General features: G+C 39.9%; 2 protein-coding genes across 3 annotated transcripts; one reads left to right on the forward strand and one right to left on the reverse strand.

Annotated features, from left to right (window-relative positions):
- Window positions 1-7,661: 7,661 nt before the first annotated feature.
- On the forward strand, window positions 7,662-10,175 carry LOC106371368 (transmembrane protein 245). The gene is made up of 2 exons (XM_013811435.3): window positions 7,662-9,671; window positions 9,747-10,175. The coding sequence occupies exons 1-2, from the start codon at window positions 7,812-7,814 to the stop codon at window positions 9,840-9,842; spliced, it is 1,956 nt and encodes a 651-aa protein (XP_013666889.2). The 5' UTR covers window positions 7,662-7,811; the 3' UTR covers window positions 9,843-10,175.
- A 1,417-nt stretch (window positions 10,176-11,592) lies between these two features.
- On the reverse strand, window positions 11,593-14,361 carry LOC106370285. Of its 2 annotated transcripts, XM_022687439.2 has the most exons (8): window positions 14,187-14,361; window positions 14,017-14,103; window positions 13,521-13,560; window positions 13,372-13,415; window positions 13,089-13,250; window positions 12,953-13,006; window positions 12,156-12,293; window positions 11,593-12,075 (listed from the first exon to the last, which is right to left on the reverse strand). In XM_022687439.2, exons 1-8 carry the CDS (start codon window positions 14,280-14,282, stop codon window positions 11,680-11,682), a joined length of 1,017 nt encoding a protein of 338 aa, XP_022543160.2. In that variant the 5' UTR covers window positions 14,283-14,361; the 3' UTR covers window positions 11,593-11,679. The 2 variants fall into 2 exon arrangements, with proteins under 2 accessions (XP_022543160.2, XP_013665777.2); XM_013810323.3 differs by having other exon boundaries at window positions 13,372-13,560; window positions 14,187-14,359.
- Window positions 14,362-20,109: the final 5,748 nt, after the last annotated feature.

Genomic DNA, 20,109 nt, shown 5'->3' on the forward strand with positions numbered 1-20,109 from the left:
TTTCCGCAGAAAATCGCTTTGAATGAGAAAAGAGGTACTATACAATTGGTCGATGTAGAGTATTCATGGATCCCAACAACATGTGGTAAATGTGGACACTTAGGCCATAAAGACTCAAGATGTCTGCAAAAATCTGCTCAGCCTAGGAACTCGACTCATTCGTCTACTGATCAAATGGGAGCTTCGCTTCCTGCTGCAAGTGTTTACCCTTCTGTTTTTGTCCCTGAAGTTATTCCAGATGGTACGAGTATCTCTGCTTCTGCTACTGTGGCAAATATTGATTCAGCCACTATACTGACAGTTTCTACTCCAGTTGTTGCCGTTGCGTCAGTCACAGGAACTCCTGATGTTGCCATTCCATCAGACACAGAAAATATCCCTACTTTTATGGCTCCTTCACCTACTGTGAATATTGGTTCAATCCATGCTCCACCCACTTCAGTCTCGACCACAGTCATTCAAGCCATGGAAGCATTGCCTATTTCATCAGTTGCTACTTTGAACTCTACATCAGTATCTGATGGCCAAGTACTAGCCTCTACACCTTCATCCTTTGTTGAGATCCTCCCAACAATTACTGAGTCAGAACCATCTACTCCAGCCACCATATTTAAAGCAACAGTAACAGACACTCCTTCTAGCAATTCAGCCTTGTCTGAAAATGCTCCGCTTAATACAAACCTGTAACGACCCAGATTTTTCTGGTGGGCCAGTTTGGCCTTTATTAAAATTAAAGTCTAATTCTCTCTTTTTACTTTGTCCCACATTGGATGTTTAGAAAACCTACCTCCCTTCCCTTCTTCTATATAAGAAACTCCATCCTTTCTCTTTATTCTCATCAAGTCAAAGTATTTCTTTGCGTGTGACGAGTTGTTGTTGAATTATTCGACGACCAGTCACTAGTGAATTTTCCGGTGGGAGTTCCGGGTGAGCTTCCGGCGAGATTTCTGGACGAGCTTTCGGTGAGATTTCTGGACGAGCTTCCGGCGGATTTTCTAGTAAGTTTGTTGCCTCCTTATTTCTAGTTATAGGAATATTTTAGGAAAGTTGCCATTTTAGGAAAGTTGCTATTTTAGGAAAGTTTCTATTTTAGGAGAGGTTTCATTTTAGGAAAGTTTCCATTTTAGGAAACTTATTTCCAGAGAAGCTGAGCTTAAGTCGTTGATTCTCGTGTTGCAGTTGACCTCAGCTGACCGCATCTTCCGTTGTTCATTTCAGCCTGTGGCTAAGGTGAGGGCTATCCCATTAAATCCCAAGCTAGTTTAGTACTACTATTATGGAAAGTTTAGTTTCGAAACATGATCCGTCTCTGTGAATTGAGTCTGTTTGAGAGTCTTGTTTGTTTATTATTACTATTGATTGTTAAACCGGAAATAGGATAATAGAGGATTCAACGGTTGACTGAATTGAATGAATTAAGAACTGTTATTTATATATGTATATACATAAGTCTGTTATGAGATTGCGGGGCACAAAGATGTTGTGCTAACGGCGCATTGTGTGGAGATTGCGGGACACAGAGACGTTTGTGTTAGCGGCGCATTGTATGGAGATTGCGGGGCATATAGACGTCTATGCTAGCGGCGCATTGTATGAGGGATTGCGGGGTACAAAGACGTTTGTACTAGCGGCGCATAGGTGATTGCGGGGTACAAGGATGGACTCTTGTACTAGCGGCACATAGAGTTATATATTTATATCCGTATAAGGAGAATGCAGGGTGTGTGATCTAGTTATGCACTATCAGCGCATTTGATGTTTTATGTGGTGTATTAGACACTGTGTTTGTTTCATGCTAGAGCTAGGCCTACATAGTCGTAGTGCTATGTACTGAGTCAGTGGTTTGTGGTTTAGCATCCCATACCTCACGGAGTAACTCTCCTGTTACTCACCCCTCTTTCTTCCCCCTTTCAGGTGAGACCGACGAGCAGGAGTGATTACTATCGGATTGGTGCTTTGGGAGTTTTATCTCTTTAATTTCTAGACTTGCGGTTTTTATGATTTTATCGATATTTTCAGGTTTTATTATATTATCTGGATTTACGACTTTGGAGTTGACTTTAGAGAAGTAATAAATAGAGATTTTGGACTTTATATTTATTTATTTTATTTTGGAAAATACGGGTGTTACAATTTGGTATCAGAGCGGGGTTCCGTCCCGGCTCTGACCCGGGATGGCGATTTGTTGGGACGTGGTTTCGACTCGGTTTTTAATCGGTTTTAGACAATTTTTAAAATATTTTGGGAATATGGGGATTTTAAAACTAAAAGTAAATAGCACCTTTCTGTTTGGTATTGTGTCTAGAATCGTTGGTGTTCGGTTTCGGCAGAAGTTTATTGAGGTGTTTTTTCCTTTCAGATGCCGCCGCGTAAGAGAGTTGTTCGCACTCAGTCCGCTAGTGCTTCACGAGAGGGTGGAGATGAGAATGTGCCGCCACCGGCTCCACCGATTGATGAGGATGCCCTTAGGCAGATGGTGCAGGATGCTGCCAGACAGGCTGCACATGAGGCAGTTCAGCAAGCTGTCCAGGAGGCTGCTAGAGTAGCTGCACAAGAAGTGGTTAGGCAGATGGCTGCAGCTCAGCAGGTTCCGCCAGTTCAGGTTCAGGGGCATCAGCAGCTCCCTATTCATCTGGTTCGACCAGTTCAGGTTCAGGGGCAGCAGCAGCCCCCTATTCAGCAGGTTCCTGAGGTTGATGAGACGCTTATGCAGGTGATGAAACAGATGAAAACTGTGGATTTGGAGACTTTTGGGGGAACAATAGACCCTTTTCAGGCTTATAATTGGAAGCATAGATTAGCTACGTGTCTGCAGACTATCAATTGTCCGTTGCGCCTTTGCCTTAATATCGCAGAGTTGTATCTGCGTGGGGATGCATTAGTATGGTGGGATGGAGTGCAATCGATGCGTGATGGCGATATGACTTATGAGGATTTCCTCATTGCGTTCGACAAGAAGTATTTTCCTAGAGAAGCATTGCACCAGAAGAAGAATGCTTTTGAGCATCTGAGGCAGGGTACTAGGAGTGTCAGAGAGTATGAGCGGGAGTGTTGCCAACTCCGCTTGTTTGCTGGTAATAATTTTGATGCGGAGGACTTGATCAGGAGATTCTTAGATGGGATGCGAGTTGATCTTCGCGGCAGGTGCAGTATGGTTACTTACACGAGCTTGGAGGATCTGGTAGAGAAGGCTGTTGTGCAGGAGGCATGTATTGCAGAGGAGCAGAAGTACTCTAAGGCCCAACCTAAGACTGAAAGAACTTTAGAGTCACCGAACATGGCAGGGGATCAGTCAGGAACACCCAGTTGTGAGCGCTGCCATCGCTACCATTTTGGAGATTGCGTCATGTGTTTTGCATGTGGGCGGTTAGGCCATGTGGCCAAGTATTGTCGATTTACAAAAGTGGATGGTACTGGTACCGGACAGGTTACAGCACCAACGACACTAGCAGCGGCTTCAAAGAAGTGTTATGGCTGTGGCCAGCCTGGTCACATTTTCAGGGATTGCCCGAGGGGGGGACGTGTAGAGAATTTATCACCAGCTAAGCGCCAGGCTATCGCACCACGAGTATTTGCTGCAAGAGGCAACGAGAGAGTTGAGCCGGCTGATGGTATGTATCTTTTCACTTTGGTAGTTTACGTTTGTGCATGTTGTCTTTTGCGGTTATCATGTGTTTAAGAAAAAAAGTTGTGCTTAAGATCAGTAGCGGCTGAGTATGAGAGATTTCACCTTATTTGATATGGGAGGACCACATAGTTTGGAGTGTCTACAACGAACAAACGTCTTTATAACAAAGTTAATTCATGCTGAAGACATCTTATTCCTTTTCTCGACTCAGGATTTGAATTCGGGGACGAATTCCTTCTTAGTGGGGAAGAATTGTAACGACCCAGATTTTTCTGGTGGGCCAGTTTGGCCTTTATTAAAATTAAAGTCTAATTCTCTCTTTTTACTTTGTCCCACATTGGATGTTTAGAAAACCTACCTCCCTTCCCTTCTTCTATATAAGAAACTCCATCCTTTCTCTTTATTCTCATCAAGTCAAAGTATTTCTTTGCGTGTGACGAGTTGTTGTTGAATTATTCGACGACCAGTCACTAGTGAATTTTCCGGTGGGAGTTCCGGGTGAGCTTCCGGCGAGATTTCTGGACGAGCTTTCGGTGAGATTTCTGGACGAGCTTCCGGCGGATTTTCTAGTAAGTTTGTTGCCTCCTTATTTCTAGTTATAGGAATATTTTAGGAAAGTTGCCATTTTAGGAAAGTTGCTATTTTAGGAAAGTTTCTATTTTAGGAGAGGTTTCATTTTAGGAAAGTTTCCATTTTAGGAAACTTATTTCCAGAGAAGCTGAGCTTAAGTCGTTGATTCTCGTGTTGCAGTTGACCTCAGCTGACCGCATCTTCCGTTGTTCATTTCAGCCTGTGGCTAAGGTGAGGGCTATCCCATTAAATCCCGAGCTAGTTTAGTACTACTATTATGGAAAGTTTAGTTTCGAAACATGATCCGTCTCTGTGAATTGAGTCTGTTTGAGAGTCTTGTTTGTTTATTATTACTATTGATTGTTAAACCGGAAATAGGATAATAGAAGATTCAACGGTTGACTGAATTGAATGAATTAAGAACTGTTATTTATATATGTATATACATAAGTCTGTTATGAGATTGCGGGGCACAAAGATGTTGTGCTAACGGCGCATTGTGTGGAGATTGCGGGACACAGAGACGTTTGTGTTAGCGGCGCATTGTATGGAGATTGCGGGGCATATAGACGTCTATGCTAGCGGCGCATTGTATGAGGGATTGCGGGGTACAAAGACGTTTGTACTAGCGGCGCATAGGTGATTGCGGGGTACAAGGATGGACTCTTGTACTAGCGGCGCATAGAGTTATATATTTATATCCGTATAAGGAGAATGCAGGGTGTGTGATCTAGTTATGCAGCGCATTTGATGTTTTATGTGGTGTATTAGACACTGTGTTTGTTTCATGCTAGAGCTAGGCCTACATAGTCGTAGTGCTATGTACTGAGTCAGTGGTTTGTGGTTTAGCATCCCATACCTCACGGAGTAACTCCCCTGTTACTCACCCCTCTTTCTTCCCCCTTTCAGGTGAGACCGACGAGCAGGAGTGATTACTATCGGATTGGTGCTTTGGGAGTTTTATCTCTTTAATTTCTAGACTTGCGGTTTTTATGATTTTATCGATATTTTCAGGTTTTATTATATTATCTGGATTTACGACTTTGGAGTTGACTTTAGAGAAGTAATAAATGGAGATTTTGGACTTTATATTTATTTATTTTATTTTGGAAAATACGGGTGTTACAATTTGTTTCCACTTATAACGCCCCGACCCGTCCACGGCTAATGGGCCACCCACGCCCGCTCTCTCGACCCGTGGGCCCCATCCCACCTGACGGCCGGTCGTTAATTTTCCAAGGCTCGAAATCATTGTTTACTGACCCTGCAATCACCACCCGACCTTTTCCCATGCTTTGGCCTCACTCGCACGCTAACGCGAATCACTTCCCGATAGGTCACCCATCCTTCCACTACTCCAGCTCAAGCACGCTTAACTCTGGAGTTCTTTCAGGATGTGTTCCGGAAAAGGTAAGTCAACTTTGGTGATATAGGTAGCCAAATCAATTCTCTTAAGCCTTTTCACATATCACAACTCGGGATGTTACAATTCACCCCCTCTCAAAGAACGCAACGTCCTCGTTGCGCCCCCGACAGGTCTCAAGATGCCTCTCAGGTCGGAACTGAGATAGCTAACCAGCTCTGATACCACTTATAACGCCCCGACCCGTCCACGGCTAATGGGCCACCCACGCCCGCTCTCTCGACCCGTGGGCCCCATCCCACCTGACGGCCGGTCGTTAATTTTCCAAGGCTCGAAATCATTGTTTACTGACCCTGCAATCACCACCCGACCTTTTCCCATGCTTTGGCCTCACTCGCACGCTAACGCGAATCACTTCCCGATAGGTCACCCATCCTTCCACTACTCCAGCTCAAGCACGCTTAACTCTGGAGTTCTTTCAGGATGTGTTCCGGAAAAGGTAAGTCAACTTTGGTGATATAGGTAGCCAAATCAATTCTCTTAAGCCTTTTCACATATCACAACTCGGGATGTTACAAAACCATGCAGCTATTTTGGGAGATTTTCCAGTCACTGAGAGTGTTTTATTAACGCCCCCACCCAAAGTTTCAAATGATATTCCACCATCTACTTCTGGAGGTTTGTCTTTTACTCCTTTCACAGGTGATTGTACAGGTTATTTTAATGAATATGAAATGGCTCAACGATCACGACATGGAAGAGAGTTGAAACCATCTCAGAAGGTCCAAGATATGCAATGGCACACGGTAAGAGGTCGCAAAAGCCGGGGCTGCCGAGGCAGAGGTCGTCACGGAGACCAAAACTAAAGTTATTTAGTGAGCTAATCCCTCTCTCAATTTCTTCAAATGCTCAGAGTGTTTTGCTTTAATTCTCTAGCTCCATATGATTTTGTCAATCATTTTTCTTTCCCAAGCTTTACTTTGATCTCTATGATGTCAAAACTCATAGCCTTGTAACTTTATTTTCAGCATTGCAATTTAAATATGAAAGCCTTTTTTCAAAAAAAAAAAAACAATGGCCAAAACTTATTTTGATGATAATAAATCAATTGTAAGGAGAAAAGGGAAAAGGGAGTAATTGTTAACTGTTTATTTTTCGTGACAAAACGTATACAGAAAACTGTAGAACAATCAAAGATTTTAAAAGCCTGAAACTCTGAAAGGCCAAAACCAAGCCTTCCTTTTTATATGAAAGTTTATTTGGAGTATAAGAGTACTGATTAGGCCTGTTTTGAATTGATCCAAATCTAACATTTTGTCAGTCAACTGGGCCGGTTTACAAGCCATCTGTTTTACCGGTGAAGAAATTCCATGATGAGGACCATCAACTAAGTCATTACATAAGGATACTGCATGATACATTGATACTTCATACTTGCTACCTGTAAATACAATTATTGGGCAATTTATCTAATAGAAGATTTCAAATGTCACCAGTATCGTCTTTAATATAATTTTATATTTTTATTGGGAATTTTTTTTTTCTTCTAATTGCTTTGCACTCGTGTAGAAATGAAACCATATCTTACACTACAATCACTAAAAGGAGGAACTTCGTGCAAAGATAAGAATAGAATGGTAAGCACACGTTTTGGTGTAAAAGGTGGTAAAGAATGCTTGTTTTGGGATATAGTCATATAAAATACTTCGCTTTATTACACATCAAAGAGACACGAGAACGTGTTAGATTGTGACTTGCCTTAAATATCTGGCTTTGCCGTGTTTAGTATAGGCTAGCATGTTCGAATCATGTGGCATTCTGGTTGACAACTTGTGTTCAGTCAATTGATATAATTTAAATTTACATTCTAAAATAGTTACAAACATCGAATAAACATATAGGTTTTACCACATTCTTATAATGTTATCTAGTTACCGATATTGTTCAATCAGGGAACTTTATAAAGTGGTCGTCTCGTCGTGGTCACAGACTACGTCGTCGGTAAGGGCACTTCCGTAATTCCGAGTTACTAAAATAATTCATCTCCTTCTGTCTCCTCCACTAATAGCCAATCATAAACATTCAATTATCATCTGGTAAACTAAAAAAAAAAAAGAAAAAAAATAATTATCTGAAAAACATCTCTCAAGCTTGAAGGCGACGCATTTTCTTTTCAAAAAAAAAAAAAGAAACTTCTTTTTGTAAATCAGACGGAGGAGAAGAGACAGAGAAGAGAGATTTGATCGATTGATGGAACTGGTCCCGTACGACTCGGAGACGACGAAATCATCCATCCCGGAGAACCTCGCCTGGCAAGACATGTTCCGCTCCGCCTCAACGCGTAAACCTCAAGACCCCTCTCCTCCTCCTCCGTCTTCCTCCTCTTCTCCGCCGCCGCGAAACCCTCCCGCCGCCGACGGGAGCCCCTCGCTATCCTCCGTCGATTCCCAGGCCCGTCTCGCAATCTACATAGCCATGGCCCACGCCGGCCTCGCCTTCGCCATCCTCGTCCTCTACTTCGTCGGAAAACTCCTGCAGGAGTATCTCCGACCGATCCAGTGGGCGATCCTCTGTTCGATTCCCCTGAGAGGCATCCAAGAGACCCTCGTCGATTTCTGGAGCGAGCCCTTGAAGCTAGGTCTAACCGAAGTCATCCTCGCCGTCCCCGTCTGGGTCTTCAACGTCTTCATCGGATCCCTCGTGGATGTTAAAAACGTCTGCTTTAGGGTTTTTCTCAGGAGATCGAAGCCCAAGAGGACGGCGAGGAAGAGGACCGGTGGGTTCTCGAGGTTGGTTAAATGGTTAGTCTCCTTCGGTGTGTTTGTTATTGCTTATGAGAGGATTGGTGCTATTGGCTCTCTTGTGATTCTCTCTTTAGGGTTTCTCTTTAGCTCCAAGAATGTGGACTCGACCTTATCTGCTGTTTCTTCCCTGAGGAGTAACAGTTTCAGGAGAAGTCATTTCACTGCTTATTTCACTAGAGGGATCATGACGAGGCTGAACACGATCGTTGCTATTGGTTTGATTGTGTTGATGATTCTTGGCTCCTTGACTGGTGTCATCTTCTTCTCTTATAAGATCGGTGTTGAAGGGAAAGACGCTGTTTATTCTTTGAAGTCTCACGTGGAGGAGAGCAATTACGCTGAGAAGATTGGGATCAAGCAGTGGATGGATGAGAACGATGTCCCCGGGATGGTTGATATGTACTCAACGCAGTTCTACGAGACGGTTTCTGAGCAGATTGATAGTTTGGCAATGCAGTATAACATGACGGAGTTAGTCACTGGGATTAAGCATTTCGTGATCGGGCATCCTCAGAACACGTCGACGCCGTCCACCGCGCTTATAGCTCCGTCTCCGTACACTGAGAAGCTCATGAGTTTGAGGAACCGGGTTAAGAACCGGGAGTGGAGTCAGATATACTCGGAGGTGGATGTGATTTTCAGGGAGCTTATCATCACTAGAGAGGATTTAGTGGAGAAAGCTAAAGGCTTTGCGGTTAAAGGCATGGATGTATCGCAAAGAGTGTTCTCAAGCAGCGCTTCCGTTGTTGGAGGCGGCGCTAAGTTCGTTTTCTCTATAGGAACCTCGATCATTTCAGGAGCTGCGGAGTTTTTCAACTTTGTCTCTCAGCTAATGGTTTTCATTTGGGTTCTCTACATTCTTATCACGTCGGAATCAGGCGGTGTGACTGAGCAAGTCATGAACATGCTTCCCATCAACGCGGCTGCTAGAGTCAGATGCGTTGAAGTCCTAGACTTGGCTATCTCTGGCGTGCTTTTAGCTACAGCGGAGATCGCGTTCTTCCAAGGATGTCTCACTTGGCTATTGTTTAGACTATACAATATACATTTCCTTTACATGTCGACGGTTCTCGCATTCATCAGCGCTCTGTTACCGATCTTCCCTTACTGGTTCGCCACGATCCCAGCGGCGTTGCAGCTCGTGTTGGAAGGAAGATACATTATTGCAGTGACTTTGTCGGTGACTCATCTTGTGTTGATGGAGTATGGCGCTTCAGAGATTCAAGATGACATTCCAGGGTCTAATGCTTACCTTACTGGACTAAGTATTATTGGTGGAGTGACTCTGTTTCCTTCTGCTCTCGAGGTAACACAATAAAAAGTAGATAAAATCTTTAGGAACTTTACTGGCGCTTTTGTAATGTTTTCTTTGTTGTTGCAGGGAGCTATAATGGGACCGTTGATAACGACGGTGGTGATTGCATTGAAGGATCTGTATGCAGAGTTTGTCTTGAATGATCCGAAGAAGATCGATTAGCTGGTATTGGTTTCTTTGATAGGAGCTGCTTCAATTGCTTCTGCCATGGCTACTTTGTATTTGGGAGAAGAATCATGTAGATTAGTTGAGAGAGAGAGAGAGAGAGAGAGGGGAGTCTATATTGTTGATTGTTTGAGATTTGTTTGCTTTGGAATGTAATTTATAATGTGTAAGTAGTATGTTTCTCTGTTGTATTCTATGAGGTCTGATTCTTTGGGGGAAACCGTGTAATAGTTTTTGGTTTATACTATTTGTGTTCTCTTAAAATTGAAGTTCTTCGAATAGCATATGGAATTGGATTTTGAGTCGATGGAAATGATATCATTTGATGTACTCCCTCCGTTCATTTTACTTGTCGTTCTAAACTTCACACACGGATTAATAAAACATTTAAATCTATCTTTTTACTAGATAAAAACATCATTTACCAAATTTCAATCAATAGAAAAATAGACTAAAATAAAAAATCAATAAATTTTGTATTGAAATCATAAAACGATACTAATTTTGAAACGAAAATTTTGCTCTAAAACGATATCTAATTCGAAACGGAGAGAGTATTATCTATAGCTGAAGACATGACAGATAAGTAACATTTTTGTTGTTGGAGGTAACTTCGGACTTTTTCAAGGATCTATGCAATTGATCTCTTTTCGATAAGTACTCTAGAAGCATTCCTGAGTGTTGGTTGAATTCGGTTTTCAACGATGAGAGACACCACGATAAATTCCTGAACTTCAAAGACTTAACAAAGACGCAGAGAAATACCGCGATAAATCACCAACTTTTCAATATGCAATTGAACACAAATAGACGCAGAGAGACACCGCGATAAATTCGGTTTTCAAGCCGATGAACCTCTACGGAGTTCTATCGGACATCGAATGTCTCTCTGCGTCTTTTGAATTCTGTTGTTTTTCCTTTATCCCTAGAGAAGAAAATGGGCCTGCGGGCAATCTGTCCAAAGCCTGCTTATATCACGCTGCTACCATTTGGGCCTGAGACCGGTTTGAAGTTTATAAAATATTTCAGTTGTTCAAAAAAAAAAAAGTGTAGTTGCTCGCCTTTTTCTTTTATCTCTCTCTGACTTTTCGGTTGACTAATATATTTCCCTCTCTTTTGTTTGTTAAGTCATTCATTTTTTTGGTTCAAACAAAAGCAAACTAATATGGACCATCATGCGTATATAGTCGAACAAAAATATAATTTCTAAAATGTATGGAAGGAATCATCGACTCTAAAATGTATTTTTTCACCAACTCTTACATTTATAAATTTACATTTCTATTTATCTGTTGACCCCTTTTTATTTATCATCTCACATACTATTTGATAATATATCCAAAACACATTAAGTTTTCCAAAACTTTTAAAACTTTTGATAGATCTATGTAATATATCTTCTTCTATCTCTTTGGTTAGTTGGTTTATATATCCAAAACACATTAAGTTTTCCTTTTATAAACAAGTATTGAGTTTTTCTTAAAAGGAAAAAAAAACAAGTATTGAGTAAACGTACGATTATAAAAATTATTAAGTACTGACTGAACATATTTAATTGTAAAGATAATTGATATATAGCAATGTCTTTGTTTTAACCCGATCTTCAGTTTTGTAATATTGTAGTTGCATCAAGAAGTTAGATACTTGATACAGTTACAATCATATACCATATCACATTGATAGTTCACAGACAAAAAATATTTAATATTTTCTTTACACATAAATAAAAAATTTAAATACTTGAATATGAAACATAAATTCCAAATTATTCATTATTCATTATGATAACCGAAAACATTACTTTGTACCATTAATTAGATTCAACAAGTTACTACTAGATTCCACAAGAATCTCCCCCAGGTCCACCATATGTAAACAAAATGGATTCTTTGAAGGAAATACCTTTCTTACCATCCTTTAAGCCATAACATTTGTTGTTATCTAATACCTTTTCTAAATTATATTTGTTACTTTCTTGGACTATAAACTCAGAATCTAAGATTTCAAGGTTTTTAACATGTGCAGACGCTTTTTCATCTTCAGTTGGTAGAAGACCATTACCCATCGGCGGACTTATACCAGATGATGAAGCCCGGACTGCTCCCGTAACTCCAACCATATCCACACTATTAGCTATAAGATCAAATAGTTCTTTTGGCCAATAGCCAATATGTGTATCTGGTCCACTGTATTTTACATCTGTTGTCCACCAATTTCCTGTTATTTTATCCTTTAATATATTCAAAACTACACACATATTAACTACTAGAAAACATGTTAGTAACATAAATTTAAGTATATTCATCTTACTTGTAAAATACTAGTATAAACTGCTCTTTCTCCTTGTCCTTTGCCGGGATAAGGAAAAGGTGCACTTAAAAGATCAGTTTTTGACACTTGAACAAAACCAGGACATATTGTATTATAACAGCCTGCTCCATTGGCACCCTAACAATATTGAATTTGAAAATATCAATATAACTTAGATGACAATTGACAATTAATTCAAGCTAATGTACATAAAAGTTTAAAAGACTTTTAAAAAATTATACTATAAGAATAACTATGCATTAAATTAATTACTGATGAATATATTTGTTAGTTATTTATATTTCAAATACTATAAAATATTAATAACACTGTCCATATTTTTATTTTATTTTTTTGTCCATATTTTTATTTTTCATTTAGTATTAACCTGCATAATTATAATAACTAAATTGTTTGGTTAGTCAAATAGGAAAAAAACATAATTTACGAGACAAAATCAAAAGAGTGAAATCTAGTACTATGTTTCAAATAGTTTGGCTTAACATTTAAACATAAAAAGATGAGTATTCATTCCATTTAGTATTGTTACTGTTAGTTTAATTTTTTATACTTTGAATGCATATTTTTAATATAATATTAATTTAATATTTTGAAAGAAGATTCAGGAATAAAAACTTGTAATGTTTCACTTAAGAAAAATTAGAAAATTATAATTTACAATTACTTATCCCTAATGAATATGAAAAGCAATCTTGTAAATCAAAGAAAATTACTATTAACACACTTATCCATGGTTTGAAATATGCTATGCAATAATGTATAATATATATATTCACCTTCCAAAATCCATAACTCCATGTGCGATTGTCACCAAATAAACTTGGATTCACCTATATATATCATCAAATTAATTAAAGCATTCTACATTTTAAAGTAAGAAGGTTTATTAAATAGCATCAACATTGATTTTACCATCCAACCAGTTTGGATAGAGTTAACTTTGTTGTTAACTCCACTTTCTACATATATGGCAGTGTAGGAAATCTGGTCGTTACTAACGTTCAAATCATGCACACTCATCCAAGCAGCCAAACCATGGTAAGGGCTTTTATCTTGTGTTCTAACTCCGGCAAACTTCAAAATTCCAAATTTATATCAAATATATATATCAGATTATAGATTTCTGTTTCTGTAACATAAATTTTTCAGATTATCGATATTTGCAAAATTTAACCATTTCAAAAGTTGTACTTACATGTGTTTCATGGCTTTCGACCGTAAGTGGAGTAGAATGTTTTTCTGCCCAATATTTACCATTTGCAACATATTCATGTGTGTTCCTTTGTATAGGAACCATTCCATTTGGACAGTCGATGGTTCTTTTAATTTTATTTCCTTTTTTACCTTTATATTTTGGGTTAGGTATCGAAAAAGATGGTTCCATCTATTCAAATTAGATAGATACACAATAAGTATATTATGTGAATCAAACTATATTAGATTTAATCCAAATAATACAGAATACAAGTTAAAACTAACATAAAAACACAAAGACTTATTTTATGGAATATATTTTGTAAATATATTTCAAAATTTTGACTTTATAAAGTCACTTAAAATCTTCCAAATTCAATATATATATAATATAATGTTGTAGCCATACAAAATTAATTTACAATTAACAGAAAATAGTGTTTTGTTTAAATACTAGTTAAAATAATTATATGACCTTTTCATTTACAATTAACAGAAAATAGTGCTTTGTTTAAAAATATTCTAAAATAAAATCAAAATCAGAATCAAAATATTTTAAATATATCAAATGTAATCTAATTGCAAATATAAAAATAAAAATCTTAAAAGAAAAAACATATAAGAATAACATTTTACAGAATGAAACCTGGATTTTATGGTTATGGAGTAGTGGGTGACTCAACGAAGGTTGTTTATGTATATCCACACAATCGTATATGACCTTTTCATTTAACTATGACAAAATATATTGAGTACCATAAGATATTATACATATAATATTAGTTTGGTGTTTATAAATATAATACATCAATGTACCTTGAAGAATTTCACATCTTCTTCAATTTCTCTCGATCGAACTGCAGAAATTGTGAATATAAATATGAACGCGAGGAGTTTAACAACAGAATTCATGAGTTATATGTCAATGTTTTAATGTTTTGAAGTTTTATGTGTGTTAGATTTCCTTGCACGTTCAAATATATAAGTCTTCTTTAACTGAAATATAGGTCTTTATAATTGTGAAAGATGTGCAATCTACTTTTTCCATTTTTATTACTTTTATTAATAGTACTATAAATATATTAAAAGTTTTGCTTTTTTTCATATGAATCCATGGGAGTTTTAATAATGGATACTAGTCCACTTGGATTTTATTAGTTTCTTTTTTTTTTATCATGGATTTTATTGGTTTCAATTAGTTTCGCTTACTTATTTTAGTTATTTTTTTTAATATTATTACTTTGATTTTCATATACTTTAAAATATATAATATTTTTCTCAGAGTCCAAATGTCTTTTTTTTTGTTAATACTAGTCCAATTGGCATTAAAAATACATTTTTAAATATTTTAAGGGTCTACTTTAAAGTTTAAAGATATCCGAGTAAAAAAATTAGAAAAAATATAAATTTGCTCAGATATTTTAAAACAAATGTCAATTACACGTTCATATGAGTAGATTTCAATTAATCTACTCAGATAGTTACACACTTTATTTTGGTTGATAAGAAACAGTAAAAAACACTAATCTACTCAGATATGTTTAAAGAAATGTTAATTACACGTTAATATGAGTAGATTTCAATTAATCTACTCAGATACACACTTTTTTTTGGTTAATGAAATGTCAATTAATCTACTAAAAAACATTAACTACTCAGATATTTTTAAAGTACTGTGTCGCACATGGCCTCGTTGCATGGTGCAAACATTCTAGAGTACTTATCGAAAAGATAAAAAGCTTGTTAGAACTACACTGTCAAGATGGTTGTCTTGTTTAAACATAACTTTTTCTTAATTTAAAGAACGTTTCTTGTTTTAGGTATTCAACACATCTCTTGTGGTGAAATTTGTTTGGGCAATGGATGCAGAACAAGATTTGACTGATTATTTTCACAAACGTTGAAGACCCCCATGCTTAGAGCATAAGCCACTGACATTTCATCATAAGCATGTTTAGCTCAAGGAAAAACTTCTGAAAATACTTAGCAAAGTTAAAGACTTTGAAATGATAACCTTCTCAACGTTTTGGGAGACAAATTTGATAACTTGTTTGAATTATATATTAGTAGCAGATTATTTTTACAAACGTTGGGAATCCCCGTGCTTTAGTATATAAGTAATTGACATTTCATCATAAGTTGGTATTGATTTCTTTAATAGGGAGCTTTGTTTCTGCCATTGCTGCTTTGTATTGGGAGAAGAATCATGTAAGATCATTGAAGAGAGAGAGGCGATTGTGCGAACTGTAGAAACCCTAGATCTACGGCAAACCGTCGGACGGCCTCACGCCGTTCTGGCGAGAATCTTCCCCTTTTTCTCCTTCTACTGATTTCCTATGTCTCCTAAGAAGAAGCGTCGTAACGCCCTTCATGGGTCCTCGAAGATGGCTCGTCTCCAGGTTGCGTCAAAGCCGCCAGCCTCTGTTCATTCGCTGAAGAAGAAGTTGAAATCGCCGGCGCTGCGTGCTCCGTTGCTGAAACCGCCACTGAGGTGGCTATTGAGTCTGCTCTTTCGTGCATTTCGGAGGTGGAAGATACCATTCAGGAGGGTCCTGTGTCCGTGATTACGGGTTCCTCTGTTCCTCTGTCGGCGTCCCAGTTGACGGATTCTACTCCCACTACCGGTGAGGAGGAAGGTGTTGATTGTTCAACCCCAAAACACTCTACTTTGGTTCTTAAGGCGACACCTACGGGGGAGACGCTTGAGAAACCGAAGGAGTCGAAGAGTTATGCTAGCCTTTTGAAAGCTTCAGCTGAGCTAGAGGAGATCGGAACTCCGTCGGAGCATGTCTCGGGAGTCCCGTTTGTTTTGATTCCGGACGAAAACATTGCGGCCGCGAAGGAGGAGTTCAAGGAGTTCATATATGCGAGATTCCATGGAGATTGGCCAGCCATGGGTCGGATTATCGGTGTTGTTAATGCTATTTGGGCGAAGAATGGTCCGAGAATCTTTGTTCATAATGTGGGGGAAGGTGAATTTCTTTTGAAGGTCACAAACACCAAAACCAGGGAGCACCTGCTATCTCGTACTTGCTGGAACGTTGCTGGCTTTCCAATGTTTGTGGCTTCGTGGTCACCTGATTTCACTCCGGATGAGGCTCCGTTAACGCAGGCTGTTGTCCCGGTGGAACTCAGAAATGTTCCTTACCTCCTATTCAATAAGGAAAGTCTGAGCAGACTGGCTACGGCGGTGGGGAGACCTGTATCTCTGTACCCGGAAACTGAGCGTAAAGAAAATTTTAAGGTAGCCAAGATGTATGTCAAAGTGGATCTTACAAAGCCGCTGCCTAGAAATATCATCTCTGGGTTTGCTAATGGGAAAGAGACTTTGATCGAGGTGACCAATCCATGGCTCCCCTTGAAATGCGAGCTATGTAAGAAGTTTGGACATCTGCAGGAGAAATGCAGAACTCATAAGGTTAATGATGCTAGAAAGAGATCAGTCAGTCCTGCTGGTAGTAATAAGATCAGGAACAATTCCAGACAAGGCCGTGCACCATCAGCCTTCAAGGTTACGCCTCCCTCAAGTTCAGAGAAGTGGGCTGATATGGTAGAGATAGAGGAAGGTGAAGTGGTAGAGGACAGACAGTCGAAGGGCGATGCAGCAAGGGATGGGTCCAATAGGTCTCAAACTGATGTGGAAACAGTCAACGGGTCACGTTCTAGACCGGACATCCCTAACCAAAATTCTGAAGGATTGGCTCATTCTGGATCGGTAGACATGCCTGATCAGGTTGGAGGTTCAGAGCGACATCCTCTGCACCACACCGAGGCTGATAGCAAGACAAGAATTTCGGGGCGAGTTATAGATGATCCTGAAAAACCCTTCTTCCTGGTTAACAACGGGAAGAGCGGCCGGAAGGCCAAAAACCCCCAATAGTTTATTATGTCAATGTTTTTTGCGTGGAATGTACGAGGACTGAACAGTGATAGACGCCACACTTTTGTTAAGGATTGGATTACTACTAATAGACCTCTTTTTGGTGCTTTCTTGGAGACGCACATTCAGAGTAGTAATGCAGGGAGAATTCGTAATGCTATTCCGCTAGGATGGCAGTTTTTTGGAAATTATGAGCAGCATAATGCTGGACGGATAGTTGTAGTCTGGGACCCTTCAGTCTCAGTCTTTATCTACAGGGCAACAGAGCAAGCGGTTACTTGTGGTATCTATATTATGGCACAAAACGTGAATCTCACCATCACTTTTGTCTATGGTATGAATGATGTTGGAGATAGGCAGGCTCTCTGGAACGACTTGGCTCACATTCACGGTACACCCTCTATGCTGCACTCTCCATGGGCAGTTGTCGGTGATTTTAATCAGATCCTGAGGTTGGCTCACCATTCAGGCTTTCCCCATCGAGTTGTTGATACTACTGGTATGGATGATATGAACTTGGCTCTGCAAAATGTTGAACTATTTGAGGCAGTGGCGAAAGGAGTCACTTTCTCGTGGATGAATAATAATGACAGCGACCCGGTGTCAAAGAAGATAGATCATGCTCTTATTAATCAGAGTTGGGCTGCCCGGTTCCCTGATGCTTACGCGGAGTTTCTTGAACCCGGTCAGTCAGATCATGCAGCTTGCATATATAAGATTCCCTCATTAAGGACTCACTATCGTAAGCCTTTTAAGTTCTATCATCATATCATCGATCATCCGGAGTACCCTAATGTAGTAGCAGCAGCTTGGAACCCAGGGAATGTTATAGGCTCTAACCAGTTCAAGCTTGTCAGGACAATGAAGCTGCTGAAAAAAGATTTGAGGAGGATTAATACAAGACACTTCAGTGGTATTTCTACAAGAGTGAAGGATCAAACAGTCAAGGTTGAGGCTTTGCAACGAGTACTTTTGACACAGCCTGATGCAGCGACTGCGGTGGAGGAACACAGCGAAAGAGACAAGCTCAATGTCCTATTGAATGCGGAACAGAAGTTCTTCAGACAGAGGTCTCGGGTCAGATGGGCAGATGTTGGTGACAGGAATACAAACTTTTATCATAGCAATGTTACCCAAAGGAATGCGCGTAACCACATCCACTATCTACGTGACGACCATGACACTTTCTTGGGCACCTCGGAGGAGATCAAGTCTCATGCGGCTGCCTATTTTAAGAACATACTTGGTGAGACCGAACTCCCTGTGTCTCCAGCTACCTTGGAGACGTTACAGGAGTTACTAGCGTTCAGATGCTCAGATATTCAGCAAGCTTATCTGAAGCGTCAGGTACTAGCAACCGAGATTAAAGGAACTATTGATACAATGCCTAGGAATAAAAGCCCTGGCCCTGACGGGTACTGTATTGAGTTTCTCCGAGCTTCTTGGGACGTTGTCGGGAATGATGTAATCTCTGCTATTGAAGAATTTTTCAGGAACGGCCGGCTCCTTAAAGATTTGAACACTACCACCATTGTCCTAATTCCCAAGATAGATACTGCTACTAAGCTTGGTGAATTTAGGCCTATCAGCTGCTGCAATCTGGTCTACAAAATCATCACCAAAATCATTGCGAATAGACTAAAGCCGATCCTTCAGAAGAGCATTTCGCCGAACCAGGCCGCTTTCTTGAAGGGTAGAAGCCTTGGGGAGAATGTATTACTCGCTTCAGAGCTGATTAGGAACTATAATTCTTCGTCTTGCCCTCGGAGCTGTATGTTGAAGGTGGATATCAGGAAGGCTTTTGATACTATATCCTGGGATTTTGTGGTCAAGAGCTTGGAGGCTCAAGATTTTCCTCCCCTTTTTGTCACATGGATAAAAGAGTGTATCACTTCTCCACGGTTCTCGGTTGCCATTAATGGAGAACTGGCGGGTTTCTTTCCAGGCAAGAAGGGTCTTAGACAAGGTGATTCAATCTCTCCATATCTTTTCATTCTCGCCATGGAAGCTTTATCTCGGTTACTGGAGGAAGCGGTGAATAGAGGAGAGATCCGGTTGCATCCTATGTGTCACGAGCCACGAATTACACACCTCCTCTTCGCCGATGACCTACTGATTTTCTCAGATGGTTCGCGCCATTCTCTTACCGGTATCAAAAAGGTGCTCTCTTCCTTTAAAGAATGGACTGGATTGGATATGAATGCAGCAAAGTCTGAGATCTTCTTTGGTGGCTATTCAGACATTGAATGCTCGGTGTTGAGTGACATCACTGGAGTTACTCTAGGAAGCTTTCCAACCAGATATTTGGGATTACCTCTCAACCCAAGCAGGATAAGTATGGCTACCTTGCAACCGTTTCTGGAAAGAGTTACCTCTAAATTGCATTCTTGGACTGTAAAGACTCTATCCTTTGCTGGACGGGTTACAATGGTGTCATCGGTGATATATGGAATGGTAAACTTCTGGAGTTCAGTATTTGCCCTGCCTAAGAGTTTCTATGAGAAAGTGGACTCCCTATGTTGTGCCTTTCTCTGGAAAAACAGGGTCTCTTCGGGGGCAGGCGCTAGAGTTAGTTGGGAGAGTATCTGTAAACCTAAGAAAGAAGGTGGCTTGGGGTTGAGGAGACTGGAGGAATTTGAAAAGGTTTTCGCTCTCAAGAGGGTGTGGAACTTATTTTCTGAAGCTGGGTCCTTGTGGGTTGCTTGGTTGCAGGCTAATGTGTTCGATAGGCGTTGTTATTGGGACATTCAGGACTCTCAGAGGCTGTCACCGACTGTGAGGGGTATGATCAGAATTAAGGAAGCTGTGGCAGAGTTTCTTCGATGCTGTATTGGTGACGGTAGAACCGCCAGTTTCTGG

Source organism: Brassica napus, chromosome A10, assembly GCF_020379485.1.
Source record: "Brassica napus cultivar Da-Ae chromosome A10, Da-Ae, whole genome shotgun sequence".
Taxonomy (NCBI): Eukaryota; Viridiplantae; Streptophyta; class Magnoliopsida; order Brassicales; family Brassicaceae; genus Brassica; species Brassica napus.

Excerpts from the sequence above, each read along its gene's own strand:
- LOC106370285 (XM_013810323.3), bottom strand. The coding sequence starts at position 14,282 with ATGAATTCTGTTGTTAAACTCCTCGCGTTCATATTTATATTCACAATT. Across the intron at positions 13,007-13,088 it reads CTATCCAAACTGGTTGGATG|GTGAATCCAAGTTTATTTGG; the intron begins GTAAAATCAATG and ends TGATATATATAG. Across the intron at positions 12,076-12,155 it reads TTTATACTAGTATTTTACAA|GATAAAATAACAGGAAATTG; the intron begins GTAAGATGAATA and ends AATATATTAAAG.
- LOC106371368 (XM_013811435.3), top strand. The coding sequence starts at position 7,812 with ATGGAACTGGTCCCGTACGACTCGGAGACGACGAAATCATCCATCCCG. Across the intron at positions 9,672-9,746 it reads TGTTTCCTTCTGCTCTCGAG|GGAGCTATAATGGGACCGTT; the intron begins GTAACACAATAA and ends TTGTTGTTGCAG.